The 27,630-nt window shown below is 36.1% G+C and overlaps 1 protein-coding gene across 18 annotated transcripts in view; it reads right to left on the bottom strand.

Annotated features, from left to right (window-relative positions):
• Nucleotides 1–27,630, bottom strand: part of CACNA1D (calcium voltage-gated channel subunit alpha1 D) — a 140,275-nt gene that overhangs the window by 64,522 nt on the left and 48,123 nt on the right. For 13 of the 18 annotated variants that reach the window (XM_015875161.2, XM_015875167.2, XM_015875160.2 and 10 more), the window contains exons 4-9: nucleotides 24,559–24,698; nucleotides 21,161–21,303; nucleotides 20,173–20,325; nucleotides 19,506–19,702; nucleotides 9,772–9,875; nucleotides 969–1,138 (exon numbers count right to left, since the gene is read on the bottom strand). In XM_015875161.2, coding sequence (XP_015730647.1) covers nucleotides 969–1,138; nucleotides 9,772–9,875; nucleotides 19,506–19,702; nucleotides 20,173–20,325; nucleotides 21,161–21,303; nucleotides 24,559–24,698 — 907 coding nt within the window. Of the gene's footprint in view, nucleotides 1–968; nucleotides 1,139–9,771; nucleotides 9,876–10,378; nucleotides 10,483–19,505; nucleotides 19,703–20,172; nucleotides 20,326–21,160; nucleotides 21,304–24,558; nucleotides 24,699–27,630 lie in introns of those variants that run through there. The other 5 variants (XM_015875171.2, XM_015875159.2, XM_015875175.2 and 2 more) reach the window with 2 other exon arrangements.

Below are 27,630 nucleotides of genomic sequence, written 5' to 3'. Positions count from 1 at the left end.
CTACTTAAAATCAATATCTATATTGAAATTTGGTATTTAATCTTACTTTCAGTATTATACCAGCAGCATCCATGCTCTTATTTAAGTACAGCTCTAGAAGTTCTCTTTTCATTTATTACTATGCAAACACAGCTAAGAGACCAAAACACCTTGTATAAAGTTATTACATTAACATACTGCTATTAATTAAAACTTCTCACATGAAGAAACAAATGATAACTTTTAGTTTTTGCAAGATCACAAAACTAACTTCTTTATGTTGGGATTCTGGTCAGATGCACTAGAAAGTTATTGTGGTAATAAACTACTATTTCCATTATACACTACTACATACACTAATACACTGTAAGTAAGTGACAATCATACTTCTTACCATTCGATAAAAGTGCCCCATAATTTCCCAGTTTCTAATTGTACATGAAAACTTCTAGTAGAAAAGATTTGATATAATAGTATTCTTGAATATCAGAATGATCAAGAGTGTCATTTCCTCACTTTGAAACTCAAAAACATCCTCTCTGTTAGCACAAGGTTATTTTTCTACTGGAGTTTTGACTGCATACTTTAAGCTTTTAAGTTATTGCTTCTATACTGCACGCACCTACACATAAACACATCCTTCTTGATTAAGTATTTATGATGACTCTTAGTGGTACACAGCTTATATGCACTAACTTTTTAGACAACACAAATAAAGCAAAGTTTTTCAATCTGAGTAGACTGAGTGCAGGCTGAGAGCTGTACACAACAGGTCAGAGAAAAACTCTCAACTTACTGTAAAATTCTTAATTCTTTCACATAACTTCAAGTACCAATATATTAACGGACATGATTGTTCTGCTAATAAGCACTTGTATGAACTTAAATTCAGAGAACAACACCAGCCAGGCTGCATTCTCCCCAGTGTAACTCACTGAAAGCAGTCAAACCATTCCACACAGAATCAGCACTGAGTAAAGAACACATACTGTTCCGTTTGCCTTCTTCATCAGCCTCTTCATCATTCTCAGGATCAATGTCTTCTGCCTGTGTAATCCAGTCTAAATATCCCTTCAGATCTTCTTCAAGCTGCTGTTTTTCACGTAGCTTCTGAAAGTCCCCTCGGGCCTTGGCTTTTTCTCTTTCCTTGGAAAATTCCCTATCAAATTCAGATAAAGCAGAAAAAATACTAATTGTCAGCTTGCCAGGCATTTTGATCTAGGTCTTGACATTGCAGAATAACATACTGACATAGAAAATGTACTGCATCAACCACACAGAAGATTGCAGTGCTTTTTGAAAACAAGACAGCGGTGCAAAGAAGTCACAGCAAATCCCCATTGTACTGCATCAGAACATTCAGAGCTCTTACAATTTAATTGAAAATTAAACAAGATTCTTAACTTTTCCAAGACAGTTTATATGCCACAATTTGTTTATGTACTCTTTATAAATAGTTTTAAAGATCAACCATATCTAATGGCTAAGAAAATAAACTGGATTGCACGAATAAAGTAATTTCAGAGAACCGAGTTGAGTAACACCCAACAAAAAGGAAATTCTGGCATTTAGTCTGAAAACACCCCCTTTCTCTTCCAGCTATGGCTCACTGTCCACATCCAAAGATACATACTCACTGCCATGTCTCATTCACAGAACGTCACTCACAAGCTCTCTCTTTATTACACCAGGCAGAGACTCCTGTGGTGTTTGAAATCTGGATGCATTGCCCCATTATTCTTTATGGTCCTGGAAATCCTGTTTTTACAGATAAAAATTGCATCTCTTTATATAAGTTGAATCCTCTGCCTGTTGGCTCCCATCTCAAGAAACATCCTAGTTTAACTCTGTGATTTGGTCCATGCCCTGAGTAGTCATGGAATGACCCTTACTCTAATTAAGTCACACTCTTTGAGAAGAGGGGTGCATAAAATGACCTTCTGAGGACCCTTCCAACTTGTATCACTGCACGAGCAGTACATTTGGAAAACAGAGCTATCACAGCATGCTGTGAAATCAGAAGCAATAACTTTTGCAAGCTTTTGCTCACTATTCTTGTTTTGTCTTTTGGTACCTTTCATTAGAGTGAGGAATTTGTGATTTGTGAGGATAAAGTAAAAGGAAAGCTGCAGTTATTGTAGGAGAGTAGTAAAATGAAACAATTGGCAAAGCTGCTACTTCAAACTGCACTTCACCCATGACTGAGCCCCTCTTTAACCTTGTCTTTATATTAAAATAGCTGCATGCAGAGGATTAAGCACAGTTTTCATACACACAGCTATCTATGACCTTTCCTTCAATACAGCACAGAAGCCAGACATTAGTCTTGGTTAAATGCTGAGGCAATTTATCATTAGAGAGAGATGCAGAAGTGCTTAATTTCCACAATGTTTAAAAATTTTACCTTAATTTAAAAAACCCAATTGTCTGCAATGTTCAGCAAGGACCTATCTACAGATAGGTCTATCTATCTATCTACAGATAGATTGGTACCCTGTGGTAAATGACAAGAGAAAGCTGGTTACAACAGACATAGAAAAGGTTGAGGTAATGAATGAGTTCTTTGCCTCAGTCTTCAAAGGCAACCAGACTCTTTGTGTCTTCCAGAACCCTGAACCTACAGGTGGAAACTGGGGGGAACAAAATCCCTCCCACTGTAAGAGAAGAGTAAGTCCAAAATCAGCTGAGACAGAATGTGTATAAGTCTATGGGGACTGATAGCAGGCATCTCCGGGTCCTGAAAGAACTGATTGATGCAGTTGCATCATTCTCGATCATGTTTGAAGAGTCAAAGCAGCCAGGCAAAGTCCCCAGTGACTCCTCTTACACAAATACAACTTATAAGAGTGGAAATAAATTGAACTGGAAATGAAATAATTATCCTGTTAGCAGAGGAAAAACAAGTTAACTGAAAAAGTCGATGGAGGTGAAGTGAAGGAGAAATGTTGGCTCTTTAAAACTGCTGATAAAGACATTCAGACAACAACCTATTTGGATACATAGACAAAATACGCAGATATTGGCTGGTTTCCTGGAAGGAGGAATAAGACAGCTGCTTGTGCAGCATTTCATGGCTATAGAGAGTGTAGGCCAGTTCCAGGGCAGAAAGGAAAGGCTTCTGGTTATGCGGGCATCATTAATGTAGGCAACATTAAACCAATGGCCTGAACTGGCCTCTCTGACTGTGATCAACCCAGTACTCAGCCCAGAAGCCTTAGAAGATGACAGGCTTAGGAAGCTGTACGTTAATTGTGTTAAGTGGACCTCCACAATGTAAATATTTGTTTTCACAAATGCCTGGAGTAAGGTCTAATTTCAGAATAAATATTTCATTTTGTTTTGATAAAGATGACCTGGATCTGCTATATGAAAGTGTAAATTTGGGTGTTGGTTTTTTTTTCTATTGTTTTGTTTTGCTTTATTTCATTAATTAACTTAACAAAAATTGTATTCAAAGAGATGTTGTGGCTGTGGTAACACTCATAAAGATCTCCCTCACTAATACGAGATTTTAATCAGTCTCCACCCAAGTTACTATAAATTGAAAACCCTGAGAGGCTACTCTGATTTGACACACCAGCAGATATGGAACAGAAACCTGGTAAGATGAGCGCTACTCTATCTCATGTGCATCACTGAGGCAGCGATGAAAGGAAACAAGAAGTTCCACCTCTAAGTATAAAACCAGGATAGTGCTTCTTGGCTGGCTGTTTTACTGACCTTATACTTATGCAGCCAGAATGAGAGAGTGTTACTGCAGTAGGTAACTTACTGTGCACATGGTCCGCTACATGGAAAGTGTTATGAGAACGCCATATGCCGAACTGTCACCCAGACATCCTAGACTCTTGTTCATTCACAGAGTCACACAATCATGGAATTGTGCTCACAGAAGTATAGTGTTGGCCTTTCAGAAGAGGTTTCATGCAGCAGTAACCATACCAACCCCCCAAAATAATTAAAATCAGCAGAAACTCAGAGAACTAAAACTGCACAGTGAGCACAGACAGCAGCTCCTGCTGGGCCTATGGTGTATCCCAGGTGTAAAGAGATATTTTAAAATGTTAAGTGACAGCACATCTTTAATTACTGAATATCTGTACATATTATCCCTTCTTAAAAAAATCATTATCCCTTAAAAAATCATTGGCTGAATATCACAGGATTATTTTTGCAGAAACATAAGCATAGCAGAAATTTTCCTTGAGCAAAGGGAATTGGGCTCTTGACATGAAAATGCAAATCCACAGTTATTTCTATATAGTTAGCCAGCAGTTGAAGAAATGTATACTGTACAGCACATAGTGTCAAAGAGGCAGTGGAATCATCTGTAGGAGCAGCAAGATGAAGAACAATTTGAAAGAAGAGGCGATGGAAAAACAAAACTGAGTTCTGACATGTCAGACTGCATTTACATTAGCACTTTAAGACGTGCCCATTCTGCCCTGAGTAGAGACCTGCTTGGCTCACAACACTGGATTTCTTAGAGGAAGAACTGGCAGCACCAAGGGCAGGTTCTACCCCCCAGAGCACATTGAACCTACTGTCATGATGAGCACTGCCAACAAAGTTTTAAAAACTGATGTTTTAACTGCCAGAAGCCCATTTCACAGAATTACAATTCTGTGATTCTGTGATTTCACAGGGCCCACACTAATGACTGAGTGATGTGTATCAATAGGACTTCTGTTCATGCTCTTTTATTAAAGAGTACTGAATTACTCCCATAGATTTTAGTGGTCTCTATTTAGACCAGTTGGTTTGTTACTACTGCATATATCTGAAAGAATTTGCCATCATCTTTGGCAGACATCATTGTTAGTACATTCAACTGATCTGTCAAGGATATTTCCATTTTCTTTGTTGTTTTGTTGTTGTTGTTTTGTTTTTCTTTAAATATTTGTGTATTTGAGTTTTATTTTTACCATCCACAGTGCAATCAAAAGCAATCTACTTTAGCTTATAACCTTCTCAGATCTGGAGTTGAGGTTTCCTCTTTTTTAATATATATTGTGTGAGGGAGTTAAATTTTTATCCAGATGTCTTTTTTCTACTACGCTTTCCCTCCGCTGTCAAAAGGAATACTGTCAAAACAAGTTCGTATCCCTTTTGCTGAAAGACTATGGTTGACAGTTCGCTGCCATTTTCTATTTTGTGCATCATTACTCAAATGCCTTTTTCTATGATTTTTTTTTTCTGTGTATGCTGTCGACAATTCTTAGGTGTATCAGCTCCACTGTACCAATATATTTTACATTACATTAATTGACAGATGTTGCTGGCGAGATTGGCATGGATAACTATGTAACCATAGCTTTCAGAATTGCTACATATATTATAAATAATACTGTGGGAAATAAATGGAAAAAATTATCATTCTCTTAGAAATACACAAGACCTGCATGCAGGAAGATACATAGAAGAGCATGCCAAAGCTCATGACTTTATGTCCTTTAGTAAAGCAAGAAATTCAATGTATGAAGATTTATTGTGTTTGAAAGGACTTACTTGTTCCCATGGCTACCCCATAACATACTAATGCTTTAAGCAGAAGATGCTGTCAGCAGAAGCCATCCCCTAATGATAAAGACTATCCTGAAGAACAGATTATCATGCATCATTAAAAAGCAATGCCTCTTAATAAATAAGCTATGAAGCATCATCATTTATTATTTCTTCACTTCATAGGAGAATAGTTTAATGCATGATGAATTATAGGCATCTTTATTTAAGTTTTCAACACACCTTTAAAGGTACTTTCAGTGTTGATGTTTATCTCTCAGTTCCTGCCTCTTACTTTTACGAGGCAGCCCCTAACTTTATAATTTCAAACTCAACTTTCTAATCTCAGCCTTCTGTCTCTTGCTCTGGTGGTCACAATACACTCAATTGTTTTCCCAGTAATATACAGAGGTCTGCCCTCAACTCCCAGTTTCTGCCTGGTATTTCATGAGCTCAGAGAATACAGATCCCATTTACACCTGATACAGGCACAGTGAGTAAAAAAGCTACATGTAAAAGCAGGCTCCTGAACAAGTCCATCACTCTTAACCAAACTAGAACTTTTTGTACTAGCCCATCAAGTGTCAAGTTGGCCTAAAGCTGCACTGCCCAGTTCTCAGATCCCAACCAGATGGATATATACATATTTTTTTTAAGTGAAAGAAGTATACTTTAGTATATTGCTTGCAGGCTGAACCCCCTCTCCGCTGTAAGTTCAAAATATCTGGCAATCAACATAGAACATGATCATGTCATGACAACCTGTGATTTCAAGTAGCCAAAACAATCATTCAGAACCACACGCAGCTTTAAATCCATAATGTGAATTGGTACAATGCAAGCCAGACCAAGATAGAGAAAATGTAAAGCTATGTGAGGAATGGGTGTATTTGCAGCTTTTCAGAGCTGTGAGTAAGCATTTTGATCTGATTAAATTCCCAAAAAACTCACTGTGCTGAAAAAAAAACCAACACTCATGATTCTGAATCAAACTTCCAAACACATTTCCAGGTGCATTTCTGGAACTGGATCTACGTACAGTTTTTCCTAGTGTGCTTAGGGAGAAGCTGTTCATCAGGTCTTCTCAAGCTAGAGCTAGGCTTCTACAGAGCCCTCTTTTGTAGTGGAACCAAGAGCCATTGATAAAACCTTTTCCTAGAATCACATTTAAAGGTGTTCAATTGCCATTTCTAGAGCTCTCATCTGGAGTTGAATCTTACTAACTATGAGGCCCATTAGTACCCTTTCCCAGAGCTGGACTAGAGCCAATTCTTGAGGTCTTTTCCAGAGCTGGACTCAACTTTGATTGTCCAGTCTCCTGGAGCTCAATCTACATATGTTCTGGAGCATTTTCAACAGCCCATTCTGGAGCTGTTTTTATAAATGTCTTTGTTAGAGGTCATCTAGAGGGTTTTACCTAAAAATACCTTTAGAGAGTTGGATCTAGAGGCACTGCCTGGATTGCATCACCAGAGCTAGACGTAGCAGAATTTATATATGCAGGAACTGGAACCATTTCTAGTCTTTTCTAAAGCTGGCTCTGCAATCCATTTCTGCAACAGATCTACGAACTGAGCTGGATGTGGTGGCATTTCTAAAGCCTGAACAGGAATCTTTTTCCAGACTGCCTTTTCCTGTATAGCTCAGCAATCCAACATAGCTTTTCAATTGAGAATTCACTCTGAGAATGATGTGAATAATCAGACTAGTGACTAATACAGAGTATAAAAAAGGGAGCATTTTGAAAAAGACAAGCTAACAAAAAAGCAGTTGTACAACCTTCAGCCTATTAATTCTCTCCATTCTTGTTATTCAAGAGAGTATTTAGAAGAAGAAAAAAAAAACTCTCTATAGACAGCTTCCTTCCAAAATTTAAAATATTTACACATAATATTTCTCTTAATTTACATATCTGCTATTAAAAATATGTACTGAGTTTTTAAGAGCATCATCTTCAGTCAGTAAAAGTGACATGGATAATCAGAATATACTCACCTTCAGAAAGGGCTACATGTAAAATAAAATATCTCCCAAATCATCATTCTTATCCACTTGTACAGTATCTACATCAAACATGCAGCACACAGGAGGCAGTACAGAAATACAAAGGGGCAGATGGTCACAGAGTAACACAGGGATGGTAAAGAGAATTAATGAATATTTCAAAACCACAAACAGATCAGAACAGCAGATTTAAATGTATACAGCACAACCGTATATTACAGGAAGTAACACTTCCATACAGAAAAACTGTATTAGGCATTCAGACTCCACTTACAAAATCTGTATGCAAAGCCATGCTTTTCAAGTCAGTTGCCATAACTTTTTGCATTCTTTGGTTAAGTAAAATTTAACTTTGTGGTTTTATCATAGAAGTAGTTTCATGCTATAGTTTGAAGAACATAAGACATAAAAGCAAACTTCAATAACACAAAGAATGCAAGTGTTACACATTCAATGCCTGGCTCAGAATAATATATATAATACAGCTTTCTGCTAACTAATACAAATACATCCACAGAAGGTTCAGCATACCCATAAAATTCAGACAAGTAGGTCTAATTAGATAATATGTGGAAAATAGTTACATGGTAAGTATAAAAGCATTCAGTGACCAAATCAAATCTGTGTAACTGTTCCACACCGGCCCCATCAGATTTTCAAACATATTCTCCAGGACATTTTCTTCTCTTTTGTACCAATTATTAGTTTGGTATAATAGATGTCTTTCATATCTTTCAGGAATACTCACTTCCCCTTTTCTCTTTCCCCACTCAATGTCAATATTGGTGGTATTTATACATCACAGATCTCGGTTTACTTGGATCATTTCCTTCAGCATGCAAATCATGAACAGTAGACAATCCATCAAGCACCCTGAGTGCTCAACTGACACTTCAGTTAGTGACACCGTGGCAGAAAACAAGTTTAAGAATGAATGAAATTATAAATTCGAATATACACGACACTTGCTACTTCCATTTAAGTCCACTGAAAAGCCAAGGCAAGTAGGTAAGGGCTCTAAGAGCCCTATGGATCAAGCAACACCTAGAAAATGGGTAATTTTTTTCTGAAGAATGGAACCTTAATAGCGGACAACTTTTCCCCTACATTATAACAATGGTTCTAAAAACAACTTCATAATTCCAAAAGACTTTCCTCACCAAAACCATCTCATTGCAACAGAAGAAAAGCTGCTGAAAGAGTACCAGCAGTGACACCTGGAAGTTTATGTTAAATGTATCTGAGTTTAATGGAATTGCAGAGGGGTGCAATCAAAAATGCAGTAATTTATCTGACTTATTCAATTTTTAATAGCTTTGATATAATACCTTACTAAAATAAAAATAAAAGATCATGCAGTGAAAAAAGTAGCTGGTTTAACAAAGTGGTGCAAACCTTATAAAATATTTTAAAGGTATTAAATCAAATGAAAAGCATTGCTACATGGATCTCTCAATTTCCACGGCTTCGGTGGAAGAATGTGGGCATCAGCACATCAAATCTGGCATTACTTTCTCCACAATTAGCTTTTAAAAAAATTAAAACATCTGAGACCAGCAGCAATTAATTTGAGTCATGCAAGGGAAAAGGGAAATACTAATTAACTGCTTTGACAGCACACCTTTGCATGACAGGAAGAAAACTAACTGCTCCTTATGACCTTCTTAAGGGCCAGTGAAAGGAAATATGAAAACCTAATCCACTAATGGCTTTAGTGGGAAACCTAGTCACACAGCAACATTAGGTAACAGTATCAAAAGGAGAAATAAATCATACAGCAACTACCATCATTTTTTGTCCTTTTCATTCTTGCTTGTTCAGTGTGGCTGTGATGCAAGAGATAGACTGTTTGCTTTACAACAGTTGACGTGTTTGTCCCTGAATAAAACAAAGCCCATTCAGCTACATAAATCATCCTAGTAACTAGTAAATGCAAGTAAATCCAAACAATTTACAGCTATTTTAATAAAAGCAAGTTTCAGAAAGAAACACCACTATATCTATAGAGTAAAACATTTGTACAAGCAGTACCCATACCTGTGCTGAAATGTTACAGAATGTGGGGATCAGCACCTCATTTAATGAGTATTTTTGGCAAGCATGGTGAACGTGATGTCAGACAGATACAAGCATTAGGATCACACAGTTCAATCCAAAGAGCAAACACTGGTAGAATGACATAATCTAAAGTACATGCAAAAGAAGCCATTGCTGAGAAGCTTGAGTAAATGCAGAGGCCATCTTACAAGTAGCAGTAGCATACACAATGTTAACTCAACTGCTTACCCACTAAGTACACCAAGAACCAGGTTAAGTACGAAAAATGAGCCAAGGATGATAAGACTAACAAAATAGATCCATGGCCATTCACATCCTATTGCATCATTTACCTGTAAAATGTAAGGAAATAAGTTATGATTCAGTCATTCATTAAACAGCAGAGTCCTTTTTGCAGCTGCCAGATCACGTAGGTGTCAACACTGTAAGTTCTGTGTTAATACAGTTCTTGAAATCAATTAATTTTCCTTTAATTTCACTACTCTCCCAAATTCTATTGCAGATATGATGCCTTCAAAGATTAATTAAAATGTTTAATCAACAGCAAGAAAAATTTCAGTTCTTTAATGCTTTTGCCTTAAATATGGACATGAAGAATATACATACTAGAATGTCAACCAATTTTAGTGTTTCTTATTTTTTATGAAGGCTACAAAAACTGTTTCTGTTCTAATCAGGATAAAAAGAAAATGAAAAGAAAAAAAGAAAAAAATAGTTATTTAAAGAAAAAAAAGAAATCATGGCAACTCAAGTCTCACCTGTATAAAATAACCTGTGTGTTCATGGCAACTGAATTCAGGACTCTGCCTTCATGATGAAAAAGGTGTATGCTTACCCGCTCAATACACCAAGAACAAGATTTAGTACGAAAAATGACCCAAAGATGACGAGACTGACAAAATACACCCATGGCAATTCAAATCCCATAGCATCATTCATCTGCAAGAAATAAGATGATCTTATAGAGTAGATCTCTATAGTAATAGAAACTAAGAGTCAGAGAAACAGAATTTAATCGTTCAGGTGAGATAGCATTCTCTTCATTCTTTCAGTACTTAGAGAAGGGGAACAATAAAAGAAAGGAGGCACTGGCCACATTTAATTTGCATTCCTAATATGTACTTGAAAAGAACATACTGAGTTAACCTAGCTTTCAGACCAAAAATACTATCAAACATACAAATTGAGTATTGCAACAGTTCTATTCTTTAACACCTAGAAAAGCACATCTTGGATCTAAGTTAATTTATGCTTACTAGGACTATTCATATATATTTTAGTTTCATGAATGATCCTTTGAGAAAAGAAGTACTGATATGTAATTTAACAGGACAAGTAATATCATTTTTTTCTGCAAAATGACATTTCGGTGTTGTTTTTTTTTCCTGAAATACTACATCTGGATGCATTCAGACTTCAAAAACATGAATGGAACTTTACGAAAACAAAGAACTGAAATAAAATTTTATAAACACAGCAAAAATGAGGAAATATCCCAGCAACACTTCTGAACCAAAATTACATCAAAATGAAGTTTTAAAAGTGTTGTGGTTGTGTTTTGGTTGTGGTTTTTTTTGTTTGTTTGTTTGTTTTAAGTTAGGTTGAAGTTCCTGTACTATTCACCGTTTCCACAAGTTTTTCTATAAATAAAGCGCCTAATTTTAGTAAGCTAATTACACCTATGAGACAGACTCAAAAAACATATCCATGGACATCTTAGAACACTTGTTAAAAAACAAAGAATCACATGTAAAACACAGGAAAACTGAGCGTTTTGTGTAATTATTGGATGCAAGAAGACATTTCAGTCAGTTACAAATAAATTCTGATCTGGAACTTTTTGGAAAAATTTCTCACATATTTTTGCACTAGATTCTTCTTGAGATGCTTTTTAGCCAGGATTCAGGAGACCATAAGAACTCTGTGAGTACGCCAGACCAGATATGGCATTGCAGACCAGTTTACAAGGAGACCCTTTTCCTTTTATGTTGAATGCTATCCTAAGCTTGTTTGTTGCATCTGAAATTTGTGATTGGGCTTTGAGCTCTATAAAAGCTCAGCTTTAAACCCTGTCATTAACAACCTTGCTGAAACAGACACAGTTTCCACATTACACACAGCAACAAAACCTTTTCAAATGGTATTTCTAATTTCATTTTTTCCTCTATCTGTTAAAAATGTATCATAGTTTCAGTTTCCACAAGGGGATGCAACGTACAGCTAAATGTAAGCACACACATTAAGTCTTTGCAGATTAAGGTCCATAGGCACTTTTCTTCAATGGTAATCTGTCACAACGACATGTTACACCAAGTAAATTAAGACTTCCAAAGTAACTAAAAGAAGATTCTTTTACATAACTCCTTCATTTGTCCTTTAAAGTATCCTCTGTGTACATCTTGTACATCCTCAGTTATAGTGTTTTAGAAACCAAACTGAAATCCTGAAAAGCAACCTTGAATTACTTACTCAATAGCAAAATAGTACTACTAATAATAATTTAAATATTGTGAAGTACATATTTGATTTGGATTTTTTCCTTTTAATTTCAATAAAAGTAAGTTTTGGAGAAATTAAAATGGAGACAGATTACAGCCATTCAGGAAGGCTGGAATCACTGACTTCAGTTCTAAAAGATCCCAGGTTTCCGTCATCCAATTCTGCAACATGCTCACGTGGAAAATAAGGTCTTTCATAATGCTGCCGTTATATTGACCTACTTAAACTCAATCTCCTACGCAATACTTTTAGCAATACTTAATACATTAGGGGCTTATGTTGAGGAGGCTAAGTTTCTTTTTATCTCCCATGCCTGTTTTCCCAAAGAAAGTTTTCAGAACTCTTAACAACAAAGAGAGCTCAGATTAGTAAAATGACCTACTGCCAATACTGGATTTCTGCTTTGCTCCAGTGTGTGCAGCCCTTTGCACCTTATTTCAATTGCAGGCATCTGACCTTAACATTTACTAAGGTGTTTTTTTTGTTTTGTTTTTTGTTTGTTTTTTTTTTTTTGGTTTTTTTTTTATTTTACATACATACCTTGTAATTATTTTACTATTTTAGAACTGAGTTTACTTCATAGAAGTGATTCATAATACACAGATCAGGCAAAGTGTTTTACTAATAATAGCTTGCAAGAGTTAACAATTTGATTAAATTTCACATGCATATGAATGTATTTTGCATCCAGTTTAACTATACCATTAGCAAACAGCATTTTGTAAGTCCCAGAGCTCAGAATAAGGGGCATAAATTCATCTGGTGATGATGTCAACATTTTCCTGCTATAAATTGCTTTGAAAAACATGAAAGATGAATATTTGCAATTTCAGTTTGAGAAAAACAAAAGGTCTGAGGAGAACAAAAGGGCTCCGGGAATCACAGGAACTCCACCTGACACATTCTTCCTTCTCAGAAAGAGAAGGTATCCAAGAAGCAAGGCATTGTGCTAGCTTAGAAAGCCAGGAGCAAAGATGAATTTCCAAGCTCTGTTCTAAAGGTACACACAACTGTGATTTGCTTCTCCTTAAATCACATTAATGTGTGTAATATATGAAAGAAAGCCCATCTCATTTGTGCAGTTTGATGTATAACCCCAATATTTTAGGCTAATCTGTCTAGGACTAATGCCCAGTGATGTGAAAGCTTAAAAATTGCAGCTAACCAGCATCAGATGAAACATTTTGGATTGGGCAGATGATGAACTAATTTAAAGCATTTCTAACTAAGAAGCCTGGCACTAACTCCTAAAATCAACTACCTGAAACTGTATCTATTTAATAATTTCACCACTTAATTCTTAAGACAGTTAAAGTCTATTCAGGTAATGCATCATCGTTTCTATCCATGAAGTAATATTTCTGATTGCATTAATACCAGAGATGAAAGCATGTAAGGAAGTCCTTTCTATTTGGAAAAAAACTGTTTATTTCATGCATGCCTCCTGGCATTTTCCATAACTTTCACTTAAAGAAATATCTGAAGAGTCAGTTTTTCTTGATTAAGGATGGAGACAGAGCTTGGTTAACACACATGCACAAAAAGATTTCCATCCTCACAGATGAGATATTTCCAATTGAAAGGATTAATACTGACTTCTCACTCAAAATCTAAAAATAAGGAATGTTAAAGACATAAATTCCAGACTATTGGAAGTTGCAACTAAGAAACATAAGCAATGAAAGCCACTCAAATAATGGTAAAATTATATCAGGAAATCCAGAAGCTACAAGGTCTCAACTGCTCAGCAAAGGTCTTGTGAGACACCCTCTGTGGCTCAGAGACATAACACAACAGAGAGCGCCATACCTAATGGCTGCCAATGGACTTGTCCCATCTCTTTTTGAATCCATTAAGATTTCAGCATCCGTAACACCTACTGCAAAGACACTTGCCAAGTGACACTCTTCTTGCCCTTCTTACTGTCTTTTTCCAGCACTAGACTTAATGTTTTTATTTAGGTTCTAATTAGTTTGTCCATCATGTGACCCAGAGGACAGACATGATACTGAACACTAAAAAGGACAGAGTGTTTTTCTTACCACTTAATTCAGTTTCACTTTAATTGTAAATGCACTATTATTCCATTAGGTAAGTCTTTAAAAATGCTCATTCTACAGACTGCCCCTTTTGGTATTTTCATGCTTTCATACAGACACTAGAACTAAAATCTAAAGCTCTTCCAATACTTTTCATAAGTGACACAGGAACAGTCTGAAGCCCCCATAATAGGATCCAGATGTGAGCTCTACCAGATCTGGAGACAAATTACTCTGTGCAAGTCCAATTGGTAGGGATGAACACGTTCTTTGTATATTTGATTCTATATCAACATGCATATGTCTGAAAACTCTTTAAGAATTATCTTTAGCTGATGGGACAAACTTGGTAAAGTCTGAAACTGCCCTGCCTGGCATTTGGGGTGAATTATTTTGTTAGCTGTGCTATAAATGGAGTCAGCTATCATACCCTGTAGTGTAGCTGTTTGGGGATATATCTGAAGTGAAATAGAGATAGGAAGCTAAGTTTATAGCACAGTTATAGCCATAAATATTACACAGTGGTAGATAGCCCATCCAAATCCAAAGCATTAATTAGAAATCATCAAAATGTCTCACTTGTCCTATCTGTGGTAACTGTAAAATCCCCATCTGCAACTGCGTGCAGATCAAAGCCTTACATTCTTGAAAAGCTGCCACTGGTTTATGTAAATCATTGCAAGTTCTTTGTATGTATTGATAAATGTAGCCCTAATTGGGGATAATGACAAAGCAGTGCAATAACACTCTAATTCTGCATTTGTCCTATTACAATCATACTCCACTGATGCCTGAACCTATTTCAAACTATTTTTCACAATGTTTCTAAAACATTTATTCTCTTTGCTTCCCTAGTTTTCAATCTTACCTTTCTCCTTTCATAACCTTCTAATGGAGATACAATTTCTGAGTTTACTTATAGCTACCTAGAACCTATATAAACATCTTAAAAATTCAGACTGACAAACTCAGCCTCTTGAAGAGTGTAAAAATCTCTCAGGAATCAGTATTTTGCTAAATGGGACTAATCCTGCTCTCTTTGAAGCATACGCCACAGGTTCACAGACCAAAGATCACAGACTATTTATTCTACTCACGTTAGAATACAGTAGACAGCTTTTCAAAGCCTGCTGACTTCAAAGTTTGTGTTCTGAGATATTCCTGGCTGAAGTGGAGTTAACTTCAAGCTGACTTAAAACAGGCTGTGCTTGAAGCATAGCAGCCTCCCGACTGGTTTGTGAAAGCATGTAATTTTATCTTCGATCTTCTCTGGGTTCTGTAGTTAAAGCACAGCCTTCCCTGACATTCTCCTGGTTGGACAGACTCAGACACATGCTGAGAAGCTCTGGTGGATGTGAACTCATGCTCTGTTAAGCATCTTGGCTCAAGAACAACTGGAAAATCAGAATTCTGAAGCCCAGGCATTAAGAAGGCTATAAAGGAATGTATCTTCTGGAGAGATGAGAAGTTGCTACAGTACCTGCAGAGCTTCATAATTACTTCATTGCCTCTACATTTGACCCCCAACTTCCATATCTAAACTACAGAGTTATTGAAAGTACACGCATAGGTGACCCTTCCAAATTAAACTTCAACTTGTAAAACTTAGCTCCATTTGTATTAATTTGCTTCAACCTATTTGAATAGAAAGTTCTAATTTCTGTTAAGAAATTACTTCTTCAGGCAGCTATCTTGTGTTGAATCACTCTGGCAGCAGTTTGCATTGGTGGCAGAGCAGGTGCACATCACTATAACTAAATGCTGAGCAGTGCCTCTCCCCATTCTAGTAAACCAGAGGTTTTCTACGGGACTGTTGGTAGCAAAACTATGACTACACCAGGTTTAACCAAATTCATGTTCAAGGTGTAACAAATCAGAAGTGTTTCATTGGTTGCCACAGAGTACTCTAGGATTAATACAATTAATTAGGGCTTCTATGTAGTTATTCATATTGCCCAGAAAAAATTGCACATAAGAAATTTCTCAAACTTATTTAGTTTATTTGTATAATATTTTTTTATTATATTGTATATTATATTGTAATATTTTATTTATTATATTATTTTCTAAACCTAAAATGCATTGATTTGGTTTGGTTAATCTAAGGACTCAAAAGACTTTTTCATTATTGAAATGAATCACTTATTGCCAAATCTGCTAGGATTATCTATGTATATTCCATACAACCTGATACTATAAATGTGTGTGTTGTTGACTTTGCATGAATCATTTGGATTGATGATGTATAATTGTTACCTTATCATATATAGGGGATGTACAAATGAAAACTCAATGCTCAAGCTACATCTGAATTTACCTACTAAGCTGTAATCCTGGGACAGCCTGGGAAGTAAAATGTGTTTTAAATGATTTTTTCCTTCTTGTGGTGTTACTGATGAACTGAAGCTTCAGCTAGAGGAGTCCTCAGCGCTGTAAGTGTGGCCTACTTCTAAGCCAGTTTCTATCTGTTTGATTTAAACTGTCTGGGGAGAAGTAATATGTTCTTTTGAGTATTTGCAATGTTGTGTGACAAGAAATTAGTTCCATGCTTTGACTGCAGTATAGGTCAGCAGTCAGCTCAGACTGAGATACTAGATATCTTGTCAAAGTAGATCAGGTTCAATGCATGGGAACGATATTTCTCTGTGGGGTAGTTTAAAATCCTGCTCAGGTGGGTTGTGATAAGCTGTTCATTTAAAAATACATAAATGATCATCTCTTCAAATACTAATTCAAATTTGTTAATATGCATATTCCTTGGCTTGGCAGCTCTGTTTGCAGGTCTGAATTTCATCATTTCATTTTCCCTCTGAGGTTTCTAATGTATTGATTATTTAAGTATCAGCTCTTTGCAATCTAAAATTGGCTGATTCTGGGAAAAACAAGTAGTCCAAACCATTATCTAAAGGTGGAGGGGGTGGGGAGAGGGACATGTTAAACTGGACTTTAGCTTGAAATTGAATTCAAATGATTAACACATGATCTTAAAAAAAAAAAAACCTGTCTGTTATCCCTGGCCCTTAGGTATGATTTATGCAGTGTATTAATACTGCTATCCAAAGTTCCTACTATTCTTTCTCCAGCTGGACATCATGTGTTAAATTTCTGCCTATGTAGTCATCAAATGCCGGGAGCACTGTGCAGCCAGCACATCAGTGTCTTTGGGGATGTACTGCCTTGTTTCACTGAAGAGTCTCCCTTAGATGACCCGTGAGTGGTGTTGAACAGTGCTCAGCTATCCTTAGCACCATAAAAGACAAATAAAAGGGAGAAATACAGATTTTGTAAGATTTGTATAGCGTATTCACTCACGATTTTAACACTGTTTGCTGAACATTTGCAGCTAATGTACAGAAGAATGAAAAGCTATTGAGCATCTGTTGAATTCTTCGGCTAAGATGAAATTCATTGCTGACCAGTATTGTTTGGATGCAATAACACGCATTCCAATTCTGCTACTGTAATGTGACTAAATAATTTATATCAACTTATGTCTTTGTTTTCTAATGTTATATTAGAACATTCAAGTCAAAGTTCTTGAGCATGATTGCTTATTTGACCTGTTGGTCATACAAAAAGATTTTGCTAATTTATTTGCTTTAAAAATTCCATCTCAGCACTCTGATGATAGTTTGCATAATATTTTAAATGTGCTCTGCAACTTTTTTAATGGACATAATGATACATTTTGTGCATCAGCCAAGGGTTTCTTCTGTGAGATAGATTTATAAAATAATTGGTTGTTTCCAGGAAAAATCTTTGATTGTGTACTAGTTGCTTTCAAGTACATCATATCACCTTAAAATCCTTCCTTATAGGCAATACTCTATGATTCTTAAGCTACGAACACAATAAGAATGAAGAATGAAGAGATATCTTCACAACTAAGTGTCAAGGAAAAGCACTAAAAGTAATAGGACATGTAGGAATCAGGTGCAAACTGGTGAGAAGCAGGATCTCCTGGTGAGTCACCAGGATGGGAAGGGTGCCAAGCAGTAGCAGGATAAAGCTCTCAATCTATAATAAATACGTATTAGAAAAAAACACTCCTGATGCTCAGGGAATTTGTAGGGAGAGTTTACTGTTGTTAACCAGGTGAAAACAAGCTGTGCTAGTGAGCGTTGCTGGAAGCTGTAATTTTCAGCTGTCATTCTTGCTAGCAGAATGCCACATAACGTGATGCAAAGTATTGCACATATTTCACCCACTCAGCTTACACCTGCTAGCAAGGTAATTCTACATAGCCTATTTTACAGTTCACACAGTGAACAAGTGGAAATCAGGATTTTTGTGCAGCTTCTAATCTTTGTGGGTTTGTTTTTCTTGTGTTTGTTTTGAAGAAAACTTATTCTATTTGGCTTTCATCTCCAGATTTCTAAGCAAAAGTTAACTTAACCTACACATCTAGCAGTCAAATTTCATCTTTTGTTAAAAAAATATAAAATCTCAGTATTCAAACTGCTGAGATGCCATAAGGTCCTAATTGCTGCAAAGACTTACTGCTCAGTACCAAGTAGTATGGAATGTTCTCAACGATTTTGAGCACCTGCGGTAGGCTGGCTCTGTCACAGGCTTCTTGCACAACCTTCTACAAGTCACTCATGCCAAATATTAGGTCCTTAAAAAGTTGCAGAACAAAATGTTCTTTGAGTGGAATAGGGTAAGGCAGAGAAACTCCTACCTGAATATTTAGGTAACCCTATTCATTTGAAAATCTGTGTTCTTTTTCTCCATTCTCATCTGCAAAATTAGGACAAAGAGTATCTTGATTCCAGCCTAGGTTCAGCTGTTTGTTTATGTTCTAAGATGGAAAAAGCTCATTATTTAATGATGGAGTAGCATTTAAAGTAGGGCCTTACACAGCAGTAAATAACTTTTGAATGCCTTTTGCTGCTTCTTTGATGACAACGTCAGGCTCACAACTGTTGTGAGTTGGTTTTTGTTGGTTTTTGTTTGTTTGTTTGTTTTAATGTTTAACAATGGTTTACAATCCCTAAGGCAAGCAATGACAGCTGAGAGCTCGTTTTGGTCTAACTTATGTTAAAATTGCAAAATATTTTGCAGAAATACTGTGGAAACAGAGCTCCTAAACTTAAATCGGACATGTTGAAAAACTGTATATTTGCATGAAAAAAAAATGTTAGTCCAATGGACATAAATGTGGTATTATTTTTATCCAAATGAAACAGACAAAAAACAAAAACAAATAAAACCCAAAGTATAAATTTGTTGCTAAAATGCCTTCCTAGCCTAAGCACACCAAAAAGGTACTATGACAGCAAAAAGTTAAGCTGTTAAGCTCCTCTTCTATTAAAATTCACCAAGATCTCTTACTTATGGTATTGGAAAACAGTTTACTTCTCATTTGAATGTTCAAGTTTGTTAAAAAGTAAGCAGCGTTCAATGATTTCTGAAGTTACTTACCCAGTATAACACATCAGTCCATCCTTCCATGGTTATACACTGGAATACAGTCAACATTGCAAATGCAAAATTATCGAAGTTCGTTATGCCTCCATTCGGTCCAACCCAACCACCCTTACATTCAGTGCCATTCATGACACACTGACGTCCATTCCCTGAGAATGCACAAGGTGCTGGATCTTCTTCAACTAGAATATCTGAAAATTGACCAAAAAAGTCTATTTCATTTCTCAAACATTTGTGAGTTAATTCTTCTATGCAAAGAAATAGCAAATCTATTAGAATGTAAACCTAGATATCAACCTGAGAAATGCTGAGAAAGGGAACTCGTGAGCTCTAGAGCTGTTTGTCTCTCTGACACCAAGGCCCTTCAATCTGAAAATTTTTTAATCAAAACTGAGCATATAAAAAGCTCAAGTAATTAAGAAATGGGAAGGGGAAAAAAAAGCCTCTGCACAGTTTTAATAATGCAACACATCTTTTCAGAAACTCCCCATATACAATGTGGTTAAATAGAATATTCTTTTCCTAAAATTACAGTCCAATGAATTCTAGGTTTACAACAGGCTCAGTGCTTCAACCTCTGTTCTATTTCAAACTGAAACCCTGCAGACTTGAAATACAACAGAACCAATCCCTTATTTTAGTAAGCAGTTTCACAACTTACCTGAATCAATAAGAAAACAAGATTTGTGCATTTTTCCAATAAAAAGTTCCAATCCTATAATAGCATAGATTATGATTACAAACAATACCAAAAGGGCAATATGGAGCAGGGGAACCATGGCTTTTATAATGGAGTTCAGGACAACTTGTAAACCTAAAAGAAAAGAAGATACACGATATGAACGAGTTTTCTATGTTCATGCCTTACCAGAACTTCTGTAATTACACATTATTCAAAATTTATGATACTCACATGCAGATAATATCTGTTTAAAAACTGCTTCTTTCTACATTGAATCTTTTTGCTAAACATATACAGTACACAACCATTTCTATGTAAGAGACTATGTTATAATAAATAAAACCAGTGGAAAGAGTTGAGTTGTAAGCCATGAAGCTCTTACTCAGCCCAAAAAGCTTCAGTAGTTAGTAATGCATGAAAATAGGAAGGACTGTTATAAAATTCAATTGCTTTCTTTAAATAATATTGCTCTGCTTTTCAAGTCTCCTAATTTATCTAGTAGCTTTATTGACATAAACAGAAGGCATTCGTATGCATTGAAGGGGGCAGGAAATATGAAATGTGTAATGTGCTTTGGCATGCACTTACCAAAATATAAACTATTTTAGGATCACCTACATTTTCAGATGTGTAGGATTTAGAATTTTAAAAATCTGAATTTTATTTTCTGGTTTATTTGCATTTAAACATGTAATTCAATTCTATATAAAGCTTCTAAAAAGGAAGTGTATTTGTCCGTCTGCTTATTGAACTGTGTAAGATGATCATACACTGAGTGAATTCACAATCCTCTGTTCAATTTGAAACAGCATATCATTCATCTTGAATCTCACTTCATATAAACAATCGGAAAACAAAAATCAACTTTATATTATCTCATTTATCCTAGTGTCTGGAACATGAAAGTTAAACAATCAGATCAGTTATGATACTTTTTTTCAATAGAATTAAATAGAAAAGAGCTTACTGGGCACTCCTGATACAAGCCGAAGAGGTCGCAATACACGAAAGGCTCTTAGGGCTTTGACATCAAAGCCCCCAGGTTTGCCACCTGAGTGGCTGCCACCTTCTGTTTCTTTGGTTAATTGTTCCAATATTACACTAAATAATCTAGAAAATGAGATGAAGGGAAAGGTCATCACCATCCATTTGCCATGCAATCAAAGGTATTAGGAAATTACTTGAACTGCAAATAACTCTGCAAAGCCATCCATATTTCAAAGTGAGAGGAATACTGACGTATTAAATCATGACAAGAAGAGTTATGAATTGCAAGTGCTAATCCCTTCTGAGAGTGACGATCACACAGTCTCCAATAAATTAGCATCCTACTTGTACACACCCTGTGGCTATTTTTAAATAAATGAAGATAAATGAAGCTACTTTGCCATTTCTCCTTGTTCAAACATTTTAACTGTGAGAAGTAGTCTTCTCTTTAAAATATGAAATAGATAATCACAAGAAACCATCTGTTTTAATTTTAGTGGAATATGTGAACTCCAAGTGACTTCAATATGCTAAATACAGTCAGTAAAAGCTGAATATATTAAAAAATAATTTCAGACCAAAATTTAATAACACAGTAAAGATTTGTTTCTAATTCACAATAACCTTGAGTATAAAAATATTCCCAGATGACTCATTTGTTATATTGCATTTTTTCACTGCAGAAATGAGCTAGTAATTCATTAGAAGAGTTTGGAAGACAAGGTTTTTTGTTGTTTTTTTCCCCTCCTGCTTCCAGTAGGAATTCAAACTCATGCAAGTGTTTGAAATTCAAAGTAAACTTAGCCCTATTATGGTTTGGAACTGAATTTTAGACACGTTATTTTCTAGTCAATTCCGAACATGAAAACTGTAATAATCCTTTGCACAGAGACTGTTGTCCAATACTTGTAAAACTGTGCTTCTCTTGGAAAAACTATCAAGCCAATATTCTTGCAGTCCTGAAATACTTCACATTTGCAAAGGACTCCTGAAATGTGTAGGTTTTTGGCTTCATCAAAAGAAGTTTTCACATCTCTGGTTCACAGTGCTGTAGGATAGTTGCTATAAGTCATATAATGCCCAAAGTAGAATCTTGAAGATTTTCTCCTCCACCACTCAACAATCAACCTGTGTCAATTAATTCCCATCTCTGTTCTGCTTCATTCTCCTCTGGAATGAAAGCTAGACACAAAGAGCATCACGTGGCTCTTAGTATGAACATCAATCCAGCAACCTACCTTCTGTAACACCTTGAGAAATCCACACAGTGGATCCTGATTCATCCTCATAATTTAATTGAAGCATAATTCTAAGAAAATGAGCCACCTCAATGATTTCAGCTAGACTGCCTGCGCTCCAAAGACAACGTGGTTAAACAGACTCCTGAATAAAACCCCAATTTAAGAGAAGCTGCTTTCAAGCCTGCCAATCAGTACATTATTCAGAAAATTTAAAGGCTACAGGCACTGTAAAAGCACTATGAAAGCTTTCTTTGCTAGACCCTTATTAGCTCACTTAAATCTACAGAAATGGCATGACAAAGAATGCAGGGAAGTAGTAGACTGCTCAGAAGGTAATTCCTACTCGGGTTTCAGAGAGGAGTCACAAAGACAGGAGTAATAGTAGCTGTGTCTACACTTCTATCACTTTATGTCCATTATCTAAAGCCATTAAGGTGTAAAACACACAAACTCTTCTTATCCTTAAAATTGACATTTACCCTTCCATACAGTTTATCAAAGTTTAAATGCTGAATTTTATGCTGGGGGAAAAGCCTATGAGCATGTTTCTCATTTCCTGGTAGAGATTTCTTTTGGCATAGTTAAGATTTATGCATTTGGACTGCTTCTGTTTCTGCTGAAAAAGCGCACAAAGCAAATTTCATCTAACATGTTGACTAGAGGACAGCACAGCAGCTCTTTCAAAGCTATTAAAATACCTAATGAAATTGCATGGTGATGCCAGTCAAATAGAATTAGATCCAGAAGTGATTCCATATCCATCTTGAGTTATATATGAGAATCAACTTTCCAATAGGCTTTTCTTTTAAGTATTAATTAGATAAATGGACTCATTCTTGTTCCTTTACTTACGTGCATGGTTTTTTTCTTGGGTTTTACATTGTTGTTTTGTTTTTTTTTTAACAAAGTGAGCAAAAACAAATTGTTACTGAAGGGCAATAATTCCAGGAAGATGACAATGGATGACAACGTACATAGGAATTTACATCTCAAAACTTCTGGGTTTGAGGTAGAATTTAAATCTTGGTGGGACATTTTGGGCATTTCATAAGATGTAGTCTTTTCTTTTTTCCTATTTTTTACGGATTCGGTGCGAATATTTGACCTAACCAGATTAAGCCTCTAAGAGTGAGCATTTTATGAGTTAATGGAAAAATTTTTAGTTATCATGTATTTAGGACAGAGCCAAAGATAGAGGTCATGTTAATTAGACTGCTCCAGGCTTACTGTGGCTCCATGGTCATTTGACAAAAGAGAAGAGGTCTATTCAAGTGAGCCTGGCAAGAGAACAGAGCTTTTATCTCTGATAGTCTCCATACCTACCCACCAAGCTTCCCCTTCAGGCGCAGATGCCAATCTGTTGAGAATGACCTAGCCTGATGAAGGATCTATTTATGCATAAATTTTAGTCCTCAGTGAAAACTCTTTTTTCTGCCCAAGCAACTGGCCCAAATTCAATCTTCTCAGTAATATTTTCTATCTCAGAATCAAATAGTTATAAGTTGGTTATTAACACATGCAGAATACTTCCCCATATTTAATAATGCTTTACCACCAATTGCTGTACTTTGAAGAATACTCTTGAACTCCAGGGCTTTTTCAATTACAGAGAAATTATATAGCTTGAACTTGCATACCAGGTTCTTCTTTGCAAGCCAGCCACAGTATGCAAGGTTATATGAGATAATGTTCTCTATAGGCTATAACAATTAAAATAAAAAAAAAAATAGTAAAAAAATATACTGGATATTTCCTTTTTCAATAATCACTTTCCAAGAGACATTCCACTCTCTAGTCTTTAGTAACCTGCACAAGGCTTGAGCAGTATCTTGTCATAACTCTTAAGAGCTCCTTGATACAGCAATAGGCAAGACAACAAAGGAACATCTTGTCAAATTGTTTGGCAGAACACAGAAATCCCTATGAACTTTTAGTGTATAGATGATGGTGCAATACGGCTTACAGCAGTGAAAACTTTTGACTTTATATTGAACTCTTCACTCCTATAAGTCAATGCTTTTAAACCAGAGGAATGAATGTCAAGCTCAGGACCTTATACACAACCAAACAGATCCATATCTACTTCACTGTAAAGAAGACTTTAAAACATTTATACAATGGAAGATGAGTTACTTACCCTACTACTACTATTACAAAATCCAATAAATTCCATCCATTTCTAACATACGCATTGGGGTGTAATAATAATCCATATGCTATAATCTTCAAAAATGTTTCAACTGTAAAAATTATCAGGAAGGCATATTCTACTTTTTCCTGTAAAAAAATACAAAGTACAATGAAAGACAATGCAATTTAACAGCTCTTTTACTATTTAAAATTCACAGTAAGAAGGTAAGATGTATTGATTGGGATTAAGGAGAAACAGTACTCGATGTCAGTTTACTTTCTGGATTTTAATTGCATAGCATTTAATGTTAGCTGTATTGACAAGGTTGAAATTACACAACCGCACGAGAGCTTTCCTGTTTTCACATTTCATGAGAGAAAAAGGGTCCAATTCAACAAACAGTTGCTTAAGCAAATAGTCCCATCCAGATCAGTAGGATTCATTAGATTCATTAAAATCAGAAAATGGTGTAGAACAGGATCCTTGAAATATCCTTTAAAAGTACGCAGAGTTATACTGATGACTATTTCTTACAGCAGCCTTAAATTACAACACACAGAATTCTATCAAAGGAGTTTGAGACAGTGTCATAATGCACTAATGACCTTTGAAAAATTATGAGTGTGATCATAATTTAATTCCACAGTCATCATGACATGGAAGTTTATATTGATTTATTCTTCCTTGCATATCGTAAGATCTGCATTAAGTCATCCTAATATGCTTGAAGAAATGTTATTTTTGTATACCATCATGTACCACTGAAGCTCCGATTTGAGGTTAAGTACTTTTTACAAACCACTATTACTACACTATATCTTCATTTTGCCAAAATTCATATTTTAAACCAACATAAAAGTTGAATTTCTTTTCATAGGTAATTGATAATAATTGTGTCTTCTTCTTTGTCTCCTAATATCACATTTGATTTGTAAAAATCGCAGCTATCAGAACAGATCAATTAACACGTTTATTCTTTTTACCCTCAGAAATCATTCCATTGCTTTGTATAATACTTGCTTTGTTATCTGACATTATGCAAACATTGCAGCTATGAATACAAGACACAGAATGATTCATTTTTTTTAAAACTTCTTCAGGCACTTACGGATGTTGTTAGCTGTTATCATACGCAGCGTTAATTATACAGACTGTAATTGCTCAGTAAAGATTACAGTCAGAAAACAAGGATTACAGAGCTTCACCCAAGGCAGCTTCTCCTCAGCTACCTTGTTTTGCATGAGTTTTTCTGCCCCAGTGACAATGATGGACATCCTTCTTATCCCCACCATATTCCCCTGTTATTTTTGCCAACACCAATTACAGTACTGTCTCTTCCACTTTCTAATTTTTCACTGATAAACTGGGACAATTACACAGTAAAGAGATTCAAGTGATGTCAGAAAGGTATAAATGCTTTGTGAAAGAACAGCCATTATATTTCTTTGATCAGAGAGTACAACAAAAGTAACAATAATACAGATTATGAGTGCACCTGAGAACCATACTGCAAAAATTCTGTAATCCAGCCAAGCACTACCATGTATACATTCCACAATAACATCTATTTCGGTCTCTCTATATACAAGTCTCTAACTAGGGTATAGAAAGATAAATAATTTAAGACAACACAAGGAAGGCAAAAATATTAGGTTGGCATTTGCTGTAGGCAAAATACATATCAGTAGCCAAAATAGTAAAAGAAAACTTGAAACAAAAGAGAGGAGCCTTCATATATGCAAATAACAACAACTCGTTAACATGAAAGGAAAAGGAAAGGGGGACTGTCTTGAAATAAGCCAGCAGTGTGTTCTTGCAGCCCAGAAGGTCAAGAGTATCCTGGTCCACATCAACGGAGGGGTGGCAGCAGGGAGAGAGGGGACTGTTACCCTCTATTCTGCCCTCATGAGACCACACCACACTATAACCAGGTGAAGGTCCCCCAGCACAAGAAGCATGTGGAGATGTCAGAGTGGGCCAGAGGAAGTTGACTGGAGGGCTGGAGCACTTCTCCTATGAAAAATAAGTTGAGGGAGGTGGGTTTGTTTAGCTGGGACAAGAAAAGGATCCCCAGAGATCTCATGGTGGCCTTCCAGTACTTGAAAGGAGCTCACGAACAGGAGGGGGACTTTTTTACACAAGCTGATAGTGATAAGACAAGGGGAAATGATTATAAACTAAAAGAGGAGAAAGTTAGGTTAGACATCAGGAAATTTTTTATTCAGGCAGTGGAGAAGCATTGGCACAGGTTGCCAGTACCAGTTGTGGATGCCCCAAGGCCAGGTTATATGGGGCCCTGGGCAGTTTGACCTGGTGGGTGGCAACCAGCCCACAGTAGGAGGGTGATGATCTAGGTCTTTAAGGTCCTTTCTCACTCAAACCATTCTGTGATTAGATTTCTGGGCCATTATGCCCACTGAGATGTTACTACAGGCAAAGATGTAATATAATCCCATAATAAACCTATCAGACTCATTTCTAAAAAGCAACTTTGCTCCCTTCTGCTCATCTTCACAGAAAGTTTTAATGCTCTACAGCTATTTGGGCTTGGCACCATCCCTCGTCCCAGTGTGCTTGATAGTTATGTTACATACTCCTGCCATTCATTTGAATGCTACAGCTCACACCTAACTCTGTCTTCCTACTTAACTCCCATCTTTTAAAATACATTGGTCTTGTTCCTGCTGATTTTCTTTCCTTCCTATGGAAGCAGAGTTGTTTCCTATTTCTTAATCAGTACTGCAAACATCTTATTCAAGAAATATATTATCTAGAGCAAGCAAATTTTTTAACTCCAGTGGAGATAACTCTGTTATGAGCTTTTTACTTCTGGTTAACAGATCAGGGAGAAAAATGGTATCACATTTTCAGTGCAATTATAGTGAAGTTGTACCTCTCAAGCAAGACTGAAAAGAATGATATAAATATAATAAATATAGTAAGATCCTACTCCTCCTATCCTGCCGCCTTCTGGAAAAATGCTGTAAGTTGAAAGACGTGGTTTAGTGGGCATTGTGGGGATGAGCTGATGGTTGGAATAGAAGATCTTAGTGGTCTCTACCAACCTTAATGATTCTA

Source organism: Coturnix japonica, chromosome 12, assembly GCF_001577835.2.
Source record: "Coturnix japonica isolate 7356 chromosome 12, Coturnix japonica 2.1, whole genome shotgun sequence".
In the NCBI taxonomy this organism is placed as follows: Eukaryota; Metazoa; Chordata; class Aves; order Galliformes; family Phasianidae; genus Coturnix; species Coturnix japonica.
The sequence above is the reverse complement of the archived record's forward strand: the minus strand, read 5'-3'. Positions and strand labels throughout refer to the sequence as shown.